Genomic DNA, 12,644 nt, shown 5'->3' on the forward strand with positions numbered 1-12,644 from the left:
TATTTCTAAGAATGCAGTGAGTGGAATTTGCCAAAAATTTGCCCAGAAATCAATAGAATTTTGCAATATTTTTTTTGCGTTTATCGGGGCCTCCGCAGAGGCAAAGTGACGCGTTTGCTTCTCGAACATTCCACGCAAATTTCCCAAGCTCACGCATTTTAGAGCATAATTAAAGAATTTTTTTATTCTAGCATTTCTTTTAAATAAATATTTTAATATTTTTTCACCGAGTAGGGGTAATTTTGTGTGTGGAAATTTGAAATATTGCTGAATAATTCCTTTGCGTTTATCGGGGCCTCCGCAGAGGTGCTTCTCGAACATTCCATGCAATTGTGCCATGCTCACGCATATTAGAACATCATTTAAGAATTTTCTACTCTCTCATTTCTTTTAAATAAATATTTTAATATTTTTTTTCCGGAATAGTGTCATTTTTTGTGTGGAAATTTGGAATATTGCTAAATAATTCCTTTGTGTTTAACGGGGCCTCCGCAGAGGCTTAGAGACACGTTTGCTTCTCGAACACTCCATGCAATTGTGCCATGCTCACGCTAAATTTGATTAAAGGCACGATAAATGTAAATTTGAAATCATCTAATAAGCGAGCTGTAAAAACTCAAATTTGGTCAGCAATCAATTTATTTATAATAAATAATTTATATAATATAATATGTAATGTCAAGGAGTTTGGCTCACCTGTGTGGATGGTCTCTGGTTAATCTCGTCCCTCTGGATAGGCTGAGGGGGTTCTGTCACCTGTGTGGATGGTCTCTGGTTAATCTCGTCCCTCTGGATAGGCTGAGGGGGTTCTGTCACCTGTGTGGATGGTCTCTGGTTAACCTCGTCCCTCTGGATAGGCTGAGGGGGTTCTGTCACCTGTGTGGATGGTCTCTGGTTAATCTCGTCCCTCTGGATAGGCTGAGGGGGTTCTGTCACCTGTGTGGATGGTCTCTGGTTAATCTCGTCCCTCTGGATAGGCTGAGGGGGTTCTGTCACCTGTGTGGATGGTCTCTGGTTAACCTCGTCCCTCTGGATAGGCTGAGGGGGTTCTGTCACCTGTGTGGATGGTCTCTGGTTAATCTCGTCCCTCTGGATAGGCTGAGGGGGTTCTGTCACCTGTGTGGATGGTCTCTGGTTAACCTCGTCCCTCTGGATAGGCTGAGGGGGTTCTGTCACCTGTGTGGATGGTCTATCCGGAGAGGAGGACCCCAAAAAAATGTCAACGAAAGGATTCTCAACTCTCCTGAGCAGTTCCTTCGATCACTGAGGTAATTTCTGCCTTCGACCACTGGGTGAATTCAGCCTAATCAATGCTGGATCAAGGAAGTGATCCTGCTGAACACTGAATCACCTTTTTTCACTACCACGCGGAATGGAAAATCACCACGTGGTCACCTCACTGATCGGTTTTGATGCAATTGGGATAAAATCCACAGGGATTGATCACTAAATTTTGTCTGATATAGTCAATTGTCCTAATAACTTGGTGGAAAACAACTTTGGGTAAGAAAAAATCACAAATAGAAACTAATTTCTTCACTGAAGCTTGGAAAACGTTTAGATTGCACCAATGCTTGATCTCGAATGACCTCTAAAGTCTTAAAAAACTGGCCACTGCAGCGGTAAAAACTCTCTCACTCTCCGTACACATACTATGCATCAGTGTGTGTGTATTGCTAAAAAATCCCATCAACTCTTTCCCCTTTTGCTCTCTTTGCTGTTATCATTCAACGGTAAAAGATGGATTTTAGAGAGTGACAAAGCGTGCTCTTTAGGTGGTTGGAAAATTATGCGTTAACATGTAACATAATTAACTAATTTTTTAATTTAATTTATTTAAATATAAATTATTTATTTATTTTAATTATTTTTATTTAATTTAAATTATTTAAATATTAATTTAATTTATTAATTTAATATTAAAAAATAATACAAAATAACAATAATTTATAATAAATAAGTAAGAAAATAAAAGTGGTCAGAAAAATGTGAAAAGTAAACAGGAAATTATTTAAAATTAACATTAAAAGAATAAAATGGAGCAGTAAAAATATCTAATTTGGTCTATGCAAATTTAAACTAGCCAAAAAACAAAGCAATAAGAAGACACCATTAAATGTTTCAAATGAACAAAAAAATCATTTTGGTCAGTGAATATGTAAAATGTTGTCATTACAAATTTAAATTCGTCTGCAAATGTAGGATTTTCCTGATAGAAAAACTAGTAATCAACTTAAATTCAATTTTAAATTTCAAGCAAGTTGTCATGAAAATTTCATGAGTTTTTTTTTTAATCTTAAATCATTTTCAATCAGCAAAAAATACACTCCTGTTATATTGAAAATTTTATATAAATTTAATAATAAATCATAAAAATTTAGATTTTCATGTTTTACTCATTTCATCTGAATATTAACGAACAATTTAAAATTGGGTTTTTGTTTCGTGAAAGTTGTAGTTCTATGTAAAATTGCTGACTGATTTTTCATTGATTTTAAAATTGAATATAATTTTTAATTCTCAGTTTTAGTTTTGACCACATTTTTAATTGCTTACTTTTATTTTTCAATTGTTGTTTTTCATTTTTCACTGACCACCTTTTTTTTAAATTTTTAATTAAGAGAATTCTATATTTTATTTTTACTTTTAATTTTTTGCTGATCATTTCGATTTTTTACTGATCAGATTAATGTGTTAGCTGACAATTTTGAATAAATTTCTGCTCATTTTGTTTTTGCTCGCTTAAAATCTTTATTTTCAGTCTCTATTATCTCGAAATTTATACTGTAATTTATTTCTCTATATTAATTTGTAGTATAAAATATTGAGATTTTTCTATTTTTAAGTCAATATATAAGCACTAAGATAAAGCTTTATTTGCGATATTTATGTAAATACGTGCAGCGAGTAGAGGATGCCAATTTTAGTGTCCTTTTTCAGAACTATATTAGGTGAATTTCATAAGAATTCTTTATTAATTAATTTTAAAACATTTTTTTTACAAAGTTTTACACACTTGTAAGTGCTTTTCCGTAATAATAACTAATCAGTAGTAATAATTTTACTAGACCAAACATAAATTACACCAAGAATGCTAATTTCTGTAAAACTGTCAAACAAGTCAAACATTTATATTTATTTTTTTCCAAAAATCCGTCATATAGAGTAGAAACTACATACTCATATGATAATATTAATGTTCTTTAAGTCATCATATCCACACTAACAAGTAGAATTTTATCCAACGGTTCTCTGAATATCACGTTCCGAAAGCTTAGATCGAAACACATGTAAACTCCTTAAGGCTTCTACACATTAGGAGCAATTTTCGTCAAAAAACTGCTTTTTTTAAGGAAATTGCCTGCAGTACTGTAGGTGGAAACGTCAAAATTCTGTCAAAAATGCATTTCTTGATGAAAATTGATGCCAATGTATACAGGCCTTTATGGCGTCTACATACTAGTAGAAATTTCTTTAAAAAATGCCTTTTTAAAGAAAATTTCCCCTATCCTTGTAGGCAGAAACCTCAGAATTTTTTAAAAAAGTAATTTTTGACGAAAACTGCTTCTAGTATGTAGACACCATTAGTACACATGTATTCAGAGCACATTTTGTTCCCATTTTTTTTTGTATTGTTAAAGATCTTTAGTGTTGCAACGAAAGTCCGCAACTCCGTTAGAAATAAGCGGTTGAAAATGAATGAAAGTTTTACAACGAAAATGAATAAACTTTTCATTTTGAAGATCATATTAATTACTTGTACTTGATTTAAAACGGTTTTTAAATATTTTATTTGGCAAATTACAATGAAAATCTATAAACTCCAAAGCGTCTTCAAAAAATATGTTCTTCAGACGAATGCTTTTTCTTTCTTTAGCCCCCGAAGCAAACTTTAAAATGAGTGAATCTGAAGAGGGAAATACAAATTTTCCAAATGAGGTAATTTTTTTTAGTGTTAGAAATTATTATGTTTTACTTATCTGAATTTTTAAAATAATTATGATTAGGGTAGAGTAAGTACTTTTGGCCACTTTAAGGTTTCATGTGCTTGTAATTTTTATAATCTTTAATTAAAGAAAATGAAATTTTGTACAAAGATACCTTAAAGCCGTTTCTTCCTAATAATCCAAGAGAATTCCCAATTTTTTTTTGGATATTTTTAGTGAAAAAAGCATTTTATGCAACTATGCGTGTTTCAGTACTTTTGGCCACTTTGTAAGCACTTTTGGCCATTGTGTGTAAGCACTTTTGGCCATTGTGTGTAAGCACTTTTGGCCACTTGTTTCCAATAGAATTTTAATGAAATAACAGGAGAAAGGGACAGATAATCCTAACCGGCTTATGTAGGTGAGATTCTTAACGTGAACTAACTCGGAGTGCATGCAAATTCGATTTAGAGCTGAAGTTGGGAGACGCCATTCAGTTATCTTGAATAAATTTCGTGAAATTATACAAATTTTGTATTTAAACCAAAATATCAAGGATTTGGATGAACTGACAGAAAAGTGATATATGGGTGAAATGTAGACCAGAATGTTCTCTTATAATTTTCCCATAGAACATGATCTCATCGATTACTCAGAAGCCAAGATAAGCGAGGTATTTTGTATCTTAACTCGTTTTTTCATCCAGAGTGCCCCAAGTAGTCATTTGTTGAACTTCAACTATATCAAGGAATTGTTGTATTTTGTGGGACTTTCCATTTAAAACCCTATTTTAAGTGTCTTAGTGGAGTAGAGGCAGTCAAATTGGCATCTGAGTGAATTCAAAGCGTTATTATGGGAAAAATCAATTTTTTCACACTTAAACGGCAAAATCGGAGTGATAGCGTAGTCTGAGTGGAAAATGATGTATGGACGAAATGTAGAGACAAATGTGCTCTACAATTATGTCGAAGTAATCATCAAAATCGGTTTAGCGACAGTCGAGATAATTGAGGTTATGTGATATTGAAATTGGTTTTTCGACTGTGGCGCCCCTGGTGTTGGTCCCACGAAGTTCAAATATTCTAGAAAGTTGTAGCATTTGGTGAGATCTTTCGTTTAAGCCCTCGTTCATCAAAATCGGTCACATAGAACCGGAGATATGATTTTTTGAATTTTGTGAACTTTGACCCCTCATATCTCCGGTTCTATTGAAACCACAGCGCACATACGCACCATTTTGGAAACATCCTAGACTGGACTACAACATACTAAAATTTCATTAACTTGCACAATGCCGTTTTTGAGAAAAGTGACTTTGAATTTCGATGAACTTTGACGCTATCACAGCGCCACCCGTGGTGACTTTTTGAACTTCCATCTGAAAGTGCTCATCGAGACGAAACCAAAAAGGTAAAATTTAGGCCGCTATGTTAATTAGAACCGGAGATAGAGGCCGGTCAATGTTCGAACTTTGACCCCTTATAGCTCGGGTCAGGGGTTATGGATCGACTTAAGGTTTTTTTTGTTTGATAGGTATAATCAACGGCTACAACATACTAAATTTTCAGCCCGATTGCATAAGGAATTTTTGAGTTATTTAACTTATAAGATTTAAAAAATTTCTTTTTAATAATAGCGCCCCTAGCGGTGGTTTTATGAACTTGCGATGTTAGAAGGGGAAGTGGAATTTCACGAGAGCTTTCCAAAAAGCCCTCACTTTTTAAATTCTGATAATTAGAACCGGAGTTATGGCCATTTTAAGAAATTTTTTTTGGACCCTTATAGCTCGGGTCAGGGGGGTCGGGGGACCTTAAGTTTAGTATTGATGGAAAGCTCTAAGGCCCAGCTATAACATACTAAAATTTGAGCCCGCTCGATGCCATAGGGGCGGAGCTATTGAGAAAACAAAAAAAGGGGGGTCTTCAAAATGTCGGAAGGAGGGGTGAGGGGTGGGGGATCAATGCACCAAGTTGCAATTTTCATACGATATTTAACCTTTGCCGAAAACCGCAAGTCGATATCTTTTTTAGTTTAGGAGCTATTAAGCTCCAAAGAGCGGCCGGCCGGCCGGCCGGGAACGTAACTTAGCCCCCCATATATTCGTGATCAGGAAGTGGCGAAACACATTTTGGCCAAGTTTGAGCGCGATCGGAGGACATGAAATTTTGTTAGGATTATAGTAGGTGAGATTGTTAAGAATCTCACCTAATAGTTCTCAAAAACTTTCACAAATACGCAGCACAAGTCCTATTCTTATTTAACACGAATTTTATTGGATTATTAGAGTATTTTAAACGAATTTTTTGCACATTTTCTTTTTGATGCAAAAATCAGTCAAAAGTCACGATTGTTTTTACTGAAATCCGCGAGGTGTGCCACTTGTAAAATGCATGGGAATATGAATGGCCAAAAGTACTTACACTGCCGAAAAAAGTAAGCTCTTTTAGCCACATCCGATTTTCATTTAATTTGTTAGAAAACCTTATTAAAGATGATTTCACAATCAAATTTAGTTAATTAAGAAATAGACTTTCATTGAATAATATCAAATATTTTCATTAAAAGTATGAAATAATGCAAAACATTTTCTCTGAACATTAACACGTTTCTTAAGAATCCCATGATTTTTTTGTGATTGTTTACCTTGTCGAGAATTTCTTTCAATAATTTAGAATTAATCAAGTCGATACAAAATCAAATATGGTTTTCTGATTTGTTAGATTAAAGGTCACGAAATAAGACGCGTTTTCCTGTTCTAAATAAACTCATAATTGCCTTAAAATGCGATTTTACTTTAGGTGGCCAAAAGTGATTACATGGCCAAAAGGGCTGACTCTACCCTATCATGATGTAAAGATAAATAATATCCTAAATTATAAAAGTCTTATAAGTTTATCTTTATATTAGATAGTGTAATTATAAATTAATAAGTAAAAAAAATCAAATTTGAGCAATACTTAGAACTCTAAAAAAGGCAATGGAATCAACATATAGATTTTGACAAAGTAATACTTTTTTTCATTTTAGTTGTAAATTTTTCAAATTATAATTATATATAAATTAGTCTATTTCTTTAAAGATGGAGAATGTTTTTTTATTAATCAAGATTTAAAAAAGAGAATAAGTTTTGTTCGATTTTTTTACTCTGTTTGTTTTATAAGTTGCTCTTATGTTTATGTTTTTCACTTTGTTTTTCAAGTATCCTGATGCTTTTAAACAGAAATATTTGGACTCAGCAGAAGGGAGACTGATTTGGAGTTTGTATGAGAAACAAAAAAAAACTGACCTACAAAACCCGAAAGCGTTTGGTGAAAATAATAATTCAGGAGGAGTATGATCTTTGGGTGAAGAGGGGTCGAGTAGGATTCTTCACTATTCCTACGGAAGCATTTCTAAAAATATCAAGAGACATTTGTGAAGTTTTTGAGAGCGAGAAAGTGCCTGAGTTGTATTATACACCATACAATAGGCAGTCCAAGTAAGATAGCAGATTATTAGTAATATTGTTAACTGAAATCAGAGAGATCGAGGTTTATGTGGTGCAAACACCACATAAGCCTACACAGTAAAAAAGAGATGAAATTGGCTAGTTGAATTCTATTAGTTGAATTGAACTACCCACCCGGCAAATTCTGCAGAATTCTGCAGAAATTCGTCAGATTTGAATTACTAACTGCCGAAAAATCAGCAGAATTTCTATAGAAAATTTTAAAATTATCGGCAGAATTTCTTTAGAGTATTTAGATGATTTCTACATTTCTTCTACCCTTTCTAATGTTTCTAAACATTATTTTAACTACATAAAAATATGTATTTCAATTTATTTAAAATTCAGTTTTTATTCAACAATTTTACGTGAATACTCTCTTTTTTTACAATATTATTATAATGTTATAATACAATATTATTAAATCAGCCATAATAGAAAATACGAAGGGGAAGGAAATGGTTAGAAAACACGAAAGAAATTCGCGATGCTCACGAAATCGCACGACTATCCCGAAGCCACACGAAGTATCCGATTGAATGACAAGAAACGTTAAAATTTTAAAAGTGCAGAATTGCAGATCGAAGTTTTGCTGGGTAGTTGAAATTTCGAATAACAAACACTGAAAAAATAAATTTTCAATTGAAAGGGAATCGTTTAAATTGCAGAACTGGTAAAATTAAACCTTCGGTAATAGCCCACATGCAATAAATAGTAGTAATAATTACTATAATAGTAATAATTTGATGCAACAAAATGGCATAAACTTCATTGAACATCTGATTGAATATTGCTACGATTATCGCGTGTAATGGGAGAGCATCGGTAATTGTAGTTGTATAGAATTTCCATTGATTGGAGATCTCTTAAAAATAAGAGACAAAAGACGGTTGGATTTTGAACATGCATGGAGGGAGAGAGAAAGAGGAAAAAGTGGTGAATGAGATCAGTTGGAAAGAAAGTAGGGGAATGAGGGGAACGAGTATGGGCATTACGTAAGAAGACTTGAAAATCAAAGAGACGTGAGGAGAAGTGTATTAAATTTATTTGTGTAATTATTATAAAAATATTAACTTTAAAATACAGAAAAACGACAGTGACGTAGAGTTAAACTGTGTTCAGTCTAGTAGTGGAGAAATTGGTGGAAATAAATAATTGGTGAAGGTGAAAATTGTGTTTCACTGCCTCAGTGGATTTGGAGAAGGGCATTTGGCGGTCATCGAGGAAACGTCTTCTGGAAAATCCAGCCGCCTACGTTCCGGATCACTGTTGAAGACATTTAATAAAGGAATATATATTTCCAGGTACGTGAATATCACAAACGGTAGAAGGAAGCCCAAGAAACACACAGTCCCTGACAGATTTATAACACCACAATATATTTATAGGTAAACTGGGCCCTTATTCTGCTGTGAAACGCAGATTTATCACTAATTTCGTGATAGTGCTTGTGTGTGTGAGGCTGGCTTCGGCCCACATTAAATGAAATTGTGAACAAAATAATCACAGTAAGGGCAGAATCACATTGACAGTAAAATGCTCACCGTCACCGTCAAAGCCCTCACCGTATTTCGTTGATTTACGCATTTTCTTTGTAATTTTTACGCAAATTCTCAATTACCGTGTTACATTATCTCATACTCGGTGGCACTAGGCGAAAATAATATAAGAAAATTGAAGAAATAAAACGAAAATGCGATAAACGGTGAGCAAAAAAACTGTAGCAAAAAATCCTACAGTTTTTTGTTTGCTTACCGTTTATCGTATTTTCGCTTTATTTATTCAATTTTCTTATACTATTATCACCTAGGGCCACCGAGTATGAGACAAGGTAATATCGTAATGGAAAATTTGCGTAAAAATTACAATGAAAATGCGTAAATCAACGAAATACGGTGAGGGCTTTGACGGTGACGGTGAGCATTTTACTATCAATGTGATTCTGCCCTAAAGCACACAAACACCTTTCACGAGACTAAAATTGTTGTCCTTTGACTTACCAACTAAGAAAATTCGCGAAAAACTCTGGAAAAATCCGTCAACTACATTTAACTCCACTGCAGTTGTCAATCTTGAGCACACTCTTGCTTTCGCTCGCACTCTCTCATTCGCTCTTTGGCTGCGTGATGAAATTTCAAAATAATTACCGTTGGACATTCTATTTCATAAATTTAGCCAATTTTAATAAGTTTTCTTGCAACTACTGTGCCAAGCAAGAAAATTCAAATTTTCAATGATTTTCTCTTTTAATCTATAGTTTTCACTATGTGTTTCTGTAAAACCTCGAGAAATCACAGGCAAGGGGGAAATATTAAGTTGGAAATGGTGTACAAATTTTGAAAGTAATTCATATAAATTATGAATTGTCGCAAATATTCAGAATTGGTATATCAGAATTGGTATTCATAAATTTAGCAGTAATTTTTTCACAGCATGAAACTTATGCTCTTGAGTATGTCGCTGGAAAAAAAGAAGAAAAAACACGGAATTGTAGAACGAAGTTTTGATGGGTATTGTTTATGAGTGATTGGTCTGAAATTTCGTAGATTTTGTGAAAGAAAATTTGTTTTCCCGGAGTTAGTAGTCAGATCGAAGCATCTACCGTCGCCACCATCGCAAAAGTTAATAATTACAAAGTCACCCATCCGGCAAATTTTGCTGAATTCTGTAGAATTTACTCTAAGATGGTTCCGATCATTGCATTGTATGAAAATACAATATTATAAATTTTCGCCACTTTCCACAAGGTATTGTTCTGTTAAAATAAGCTTGGCTTATTTTCTTTGAAATTATTTATCAACTTGGTGGAATTAACCATAATTTTCATAGTTTATATTTTAGATAAAAAATGAACACGGATTTGCCCTTTGACTCCTTCTCCTTTATTTACAAAACAACAATGTTTTTTACAAAACATATTGTCACAAATTAGGACTTTTCTTTGAACATACATTAACGTTGAAATCGAAACATAACTACTAATAGGGAACTTATATGGAAAATTGGAAAACTTGGGAATTATATATTTCTTAAAATTAATAGAAAGAATATTAATAACTATTTCTTTGCGTTAAACAGCAATTTTCCACCTCAAATGCATTTAATTTTTCATCTCGGGACCTCCAGGAGCTCGCGAGATAAAATTTGCGTGATTTTTAAAATAACAGCCATTTTCACGATTTTTCCTCACTACTACACATGTTATGTCGCTGAAAGCGCCAAATCTCCACGCACACAGAGCCAAAGCTCTGTGTATGATGTGTATTTGCATCACGCAAAATCGTGATTTTTAGGCGTGATAAGCTCCGTTTCAACAGCAGAATAGGCCCACTGGGCAGGAAGAAGAGGGTATTAGATATCACAGAATCCTATCACAGAGAAATTATTGTTTACCACAGGTAATTCTCCACATCAGTGGTCCTACATTCCGGATCACTGTTGAAGACATTTAATAAAGGAATATATATTTCCAGGTACGTGAATATCACAAACGGTAGAAGGAAGCCCAAGAAACACACAGTCCCTGACAGATTTATAACACCACAATATATTTATAGGTAAACTGGGCAGGAAGAAGAGGGTATTAGATATCACAGAATCCTATCACAGAGAAATTATTGTTTACCACAGGTAATTCTCCACATCAGTGGTCCTACATTCCGGATCACTGTTGAAGACATTTAATAAAGGAATATATATTTCCAGGTACGTGAATATCACAAACGGTAGAAGGAAGCCCAAGAAACACACAGTCCCTGACAGATTTATAACACCACAATATATTTATAGGTAAACTGGGCAGGAAGAAGAGGGTATTAGATATCACAGAATCCTATCACAGAGAAATTATTGTTTACCACAGGTAATTCTCCACATCAGTGGTCCTTCGAAGGAAAAGAGACCCCAACGAGGAGGCTTCAGTCACACGGCATCAGCCACGAGAACCTCGCAGTTTCGCCTGTTGACATTCGCACTCTGAAGACAATTGCCTTGTAGAAAAATCTTGGATATCTGCAGAAAATCTTTGGCCATTCACTGGGTATCCAGCAGAATTGAAAAGGAACTCCACGAAGAAGAGGACAAAGAAGCAGCTCCAAAGATGGCGAATATCAAGAGTCGAAGCGCATACAAAGGGCAACTTACCAGTGTAAAGACAGCCATATCCCGCTACCATGAAGATGAAAGTCTGTTGAGTAGAGACGGTGCTCGAGCGTACCTTGAGACGAATTTGGAGATTTGTGACAGAATCAGGGTTCGATACAATAGGGTACAGGATGACATCATTAACCAAGCTGAATCAGAAGAAGAGCGCGAAAGGGAAATTGAGGAGCAAAATAATTTCCTATTGGAAATTGATGAAGCGGAAGAGAAACTGACTGAACTGATTGTCAATATCAAAGTCAATGAATCTGCAAAGAAAGATCTTTTCCATTCAACCGTCATTGAAGATGAACGGATTGACAAACTTCTTGATGGCTTCTCAAAACTCGTAGAGCGTATGGATGGTAGTGAGAATTCCAAGTATTCGAAACTCGAACCAGTGAAAATCCCCACATTCAACGGAGAGCATGCGCAGTGGCGTTCATTCAAAGAGATGTTCATCAATCTGGTGGACAGCAACAAGAAACTGTCAAAGACGCAAAAGCTGCACCATCTCAAGACGAAATTGACCGGAAAGGCCTTTGACGCCATTGATCATCTCGACATGTGTGATGAAAGCTACGACATAGCGTGGGAAACCATCACAAACCGATTTGAGTGCAAGAAAAAGGTCATAAACGGTCACATCGAACGCATCAAGAGCCTACCTACTCTGAAGAATCCTATCGTCGATGATCTCAGGAATATCTACGATGTCTCCACGACGACTATCAACGCAATGGACGCTTTGAAGGTCAACACTCGAGATCCGTGGATCATCTGCGAAGTCCTGAGCAAACTCGATCACGAGACACAGACGCTATGGTCGCAGGAGCAGTCAGACGTGCCAACATGGGACGAGTTTAAGGTATTTCTAAATAAACGTTGTAAAGCTTTAGATTTATGTCCATCCACGTACACTAGTAATGTAAACAGTTCAGGTTCAAAAGTTCAAATTCAGAAACAAAAAATTGTAAAGTCCCTCACGATCTCTAAAGAAAATTCAAGTCAAAAGCATGAGTCATGTATCGTTTGCAAGAAATCCGCACATAAGTTGTGGAAATGCGGTAAATTCAAGTCATTTCCTGCAG

At 34.8% G+C, this 12,644-nt stretch overlaps 1 protein-coding gene across 1 annotated transcript; it reads right to left on the minus strand.

Moving 5' to 3' along the window:
• Positions 1-696: 696 nt before the first annotated feature.
• On the minus strand, positions 697-11,445 carry LOC129808956 (uncharacterized; the record flags this gene model as incomplete). Its single annotated transcript, XM_055858863.1, has 2 exons — positions 11,339-11,445; positions 697-1,189 (listed from the first exon to the last, which is right to left on the minus strand). Coding segments are annotated over exons 1-2 (600 nt in total), but the record flags the coding sequence as incomplete, so codon positions are not given.
• Between the last annotated feature and the right edge of the window lie 1,199 nt (positions 11,446-12,644).

This window comes from Phlebotomus papatasi, unplaced genomic scaffold, assembly GCF_024763615.1.
Source record: "Phlebotomus papatasi isolate M1 unplaced genomic scaffold, Ppap_2.1 HiC_scaffold_238, whole genome shotgun sequence".
In the NCBI taxonomy this organism is placed as follows: domain Eukaryota; kingdom Metazoa; phylum Arthropoda; class Insecta; order Diptera; family Psychodidae; genus Phlebotomus; species Phlebotomus papatasi.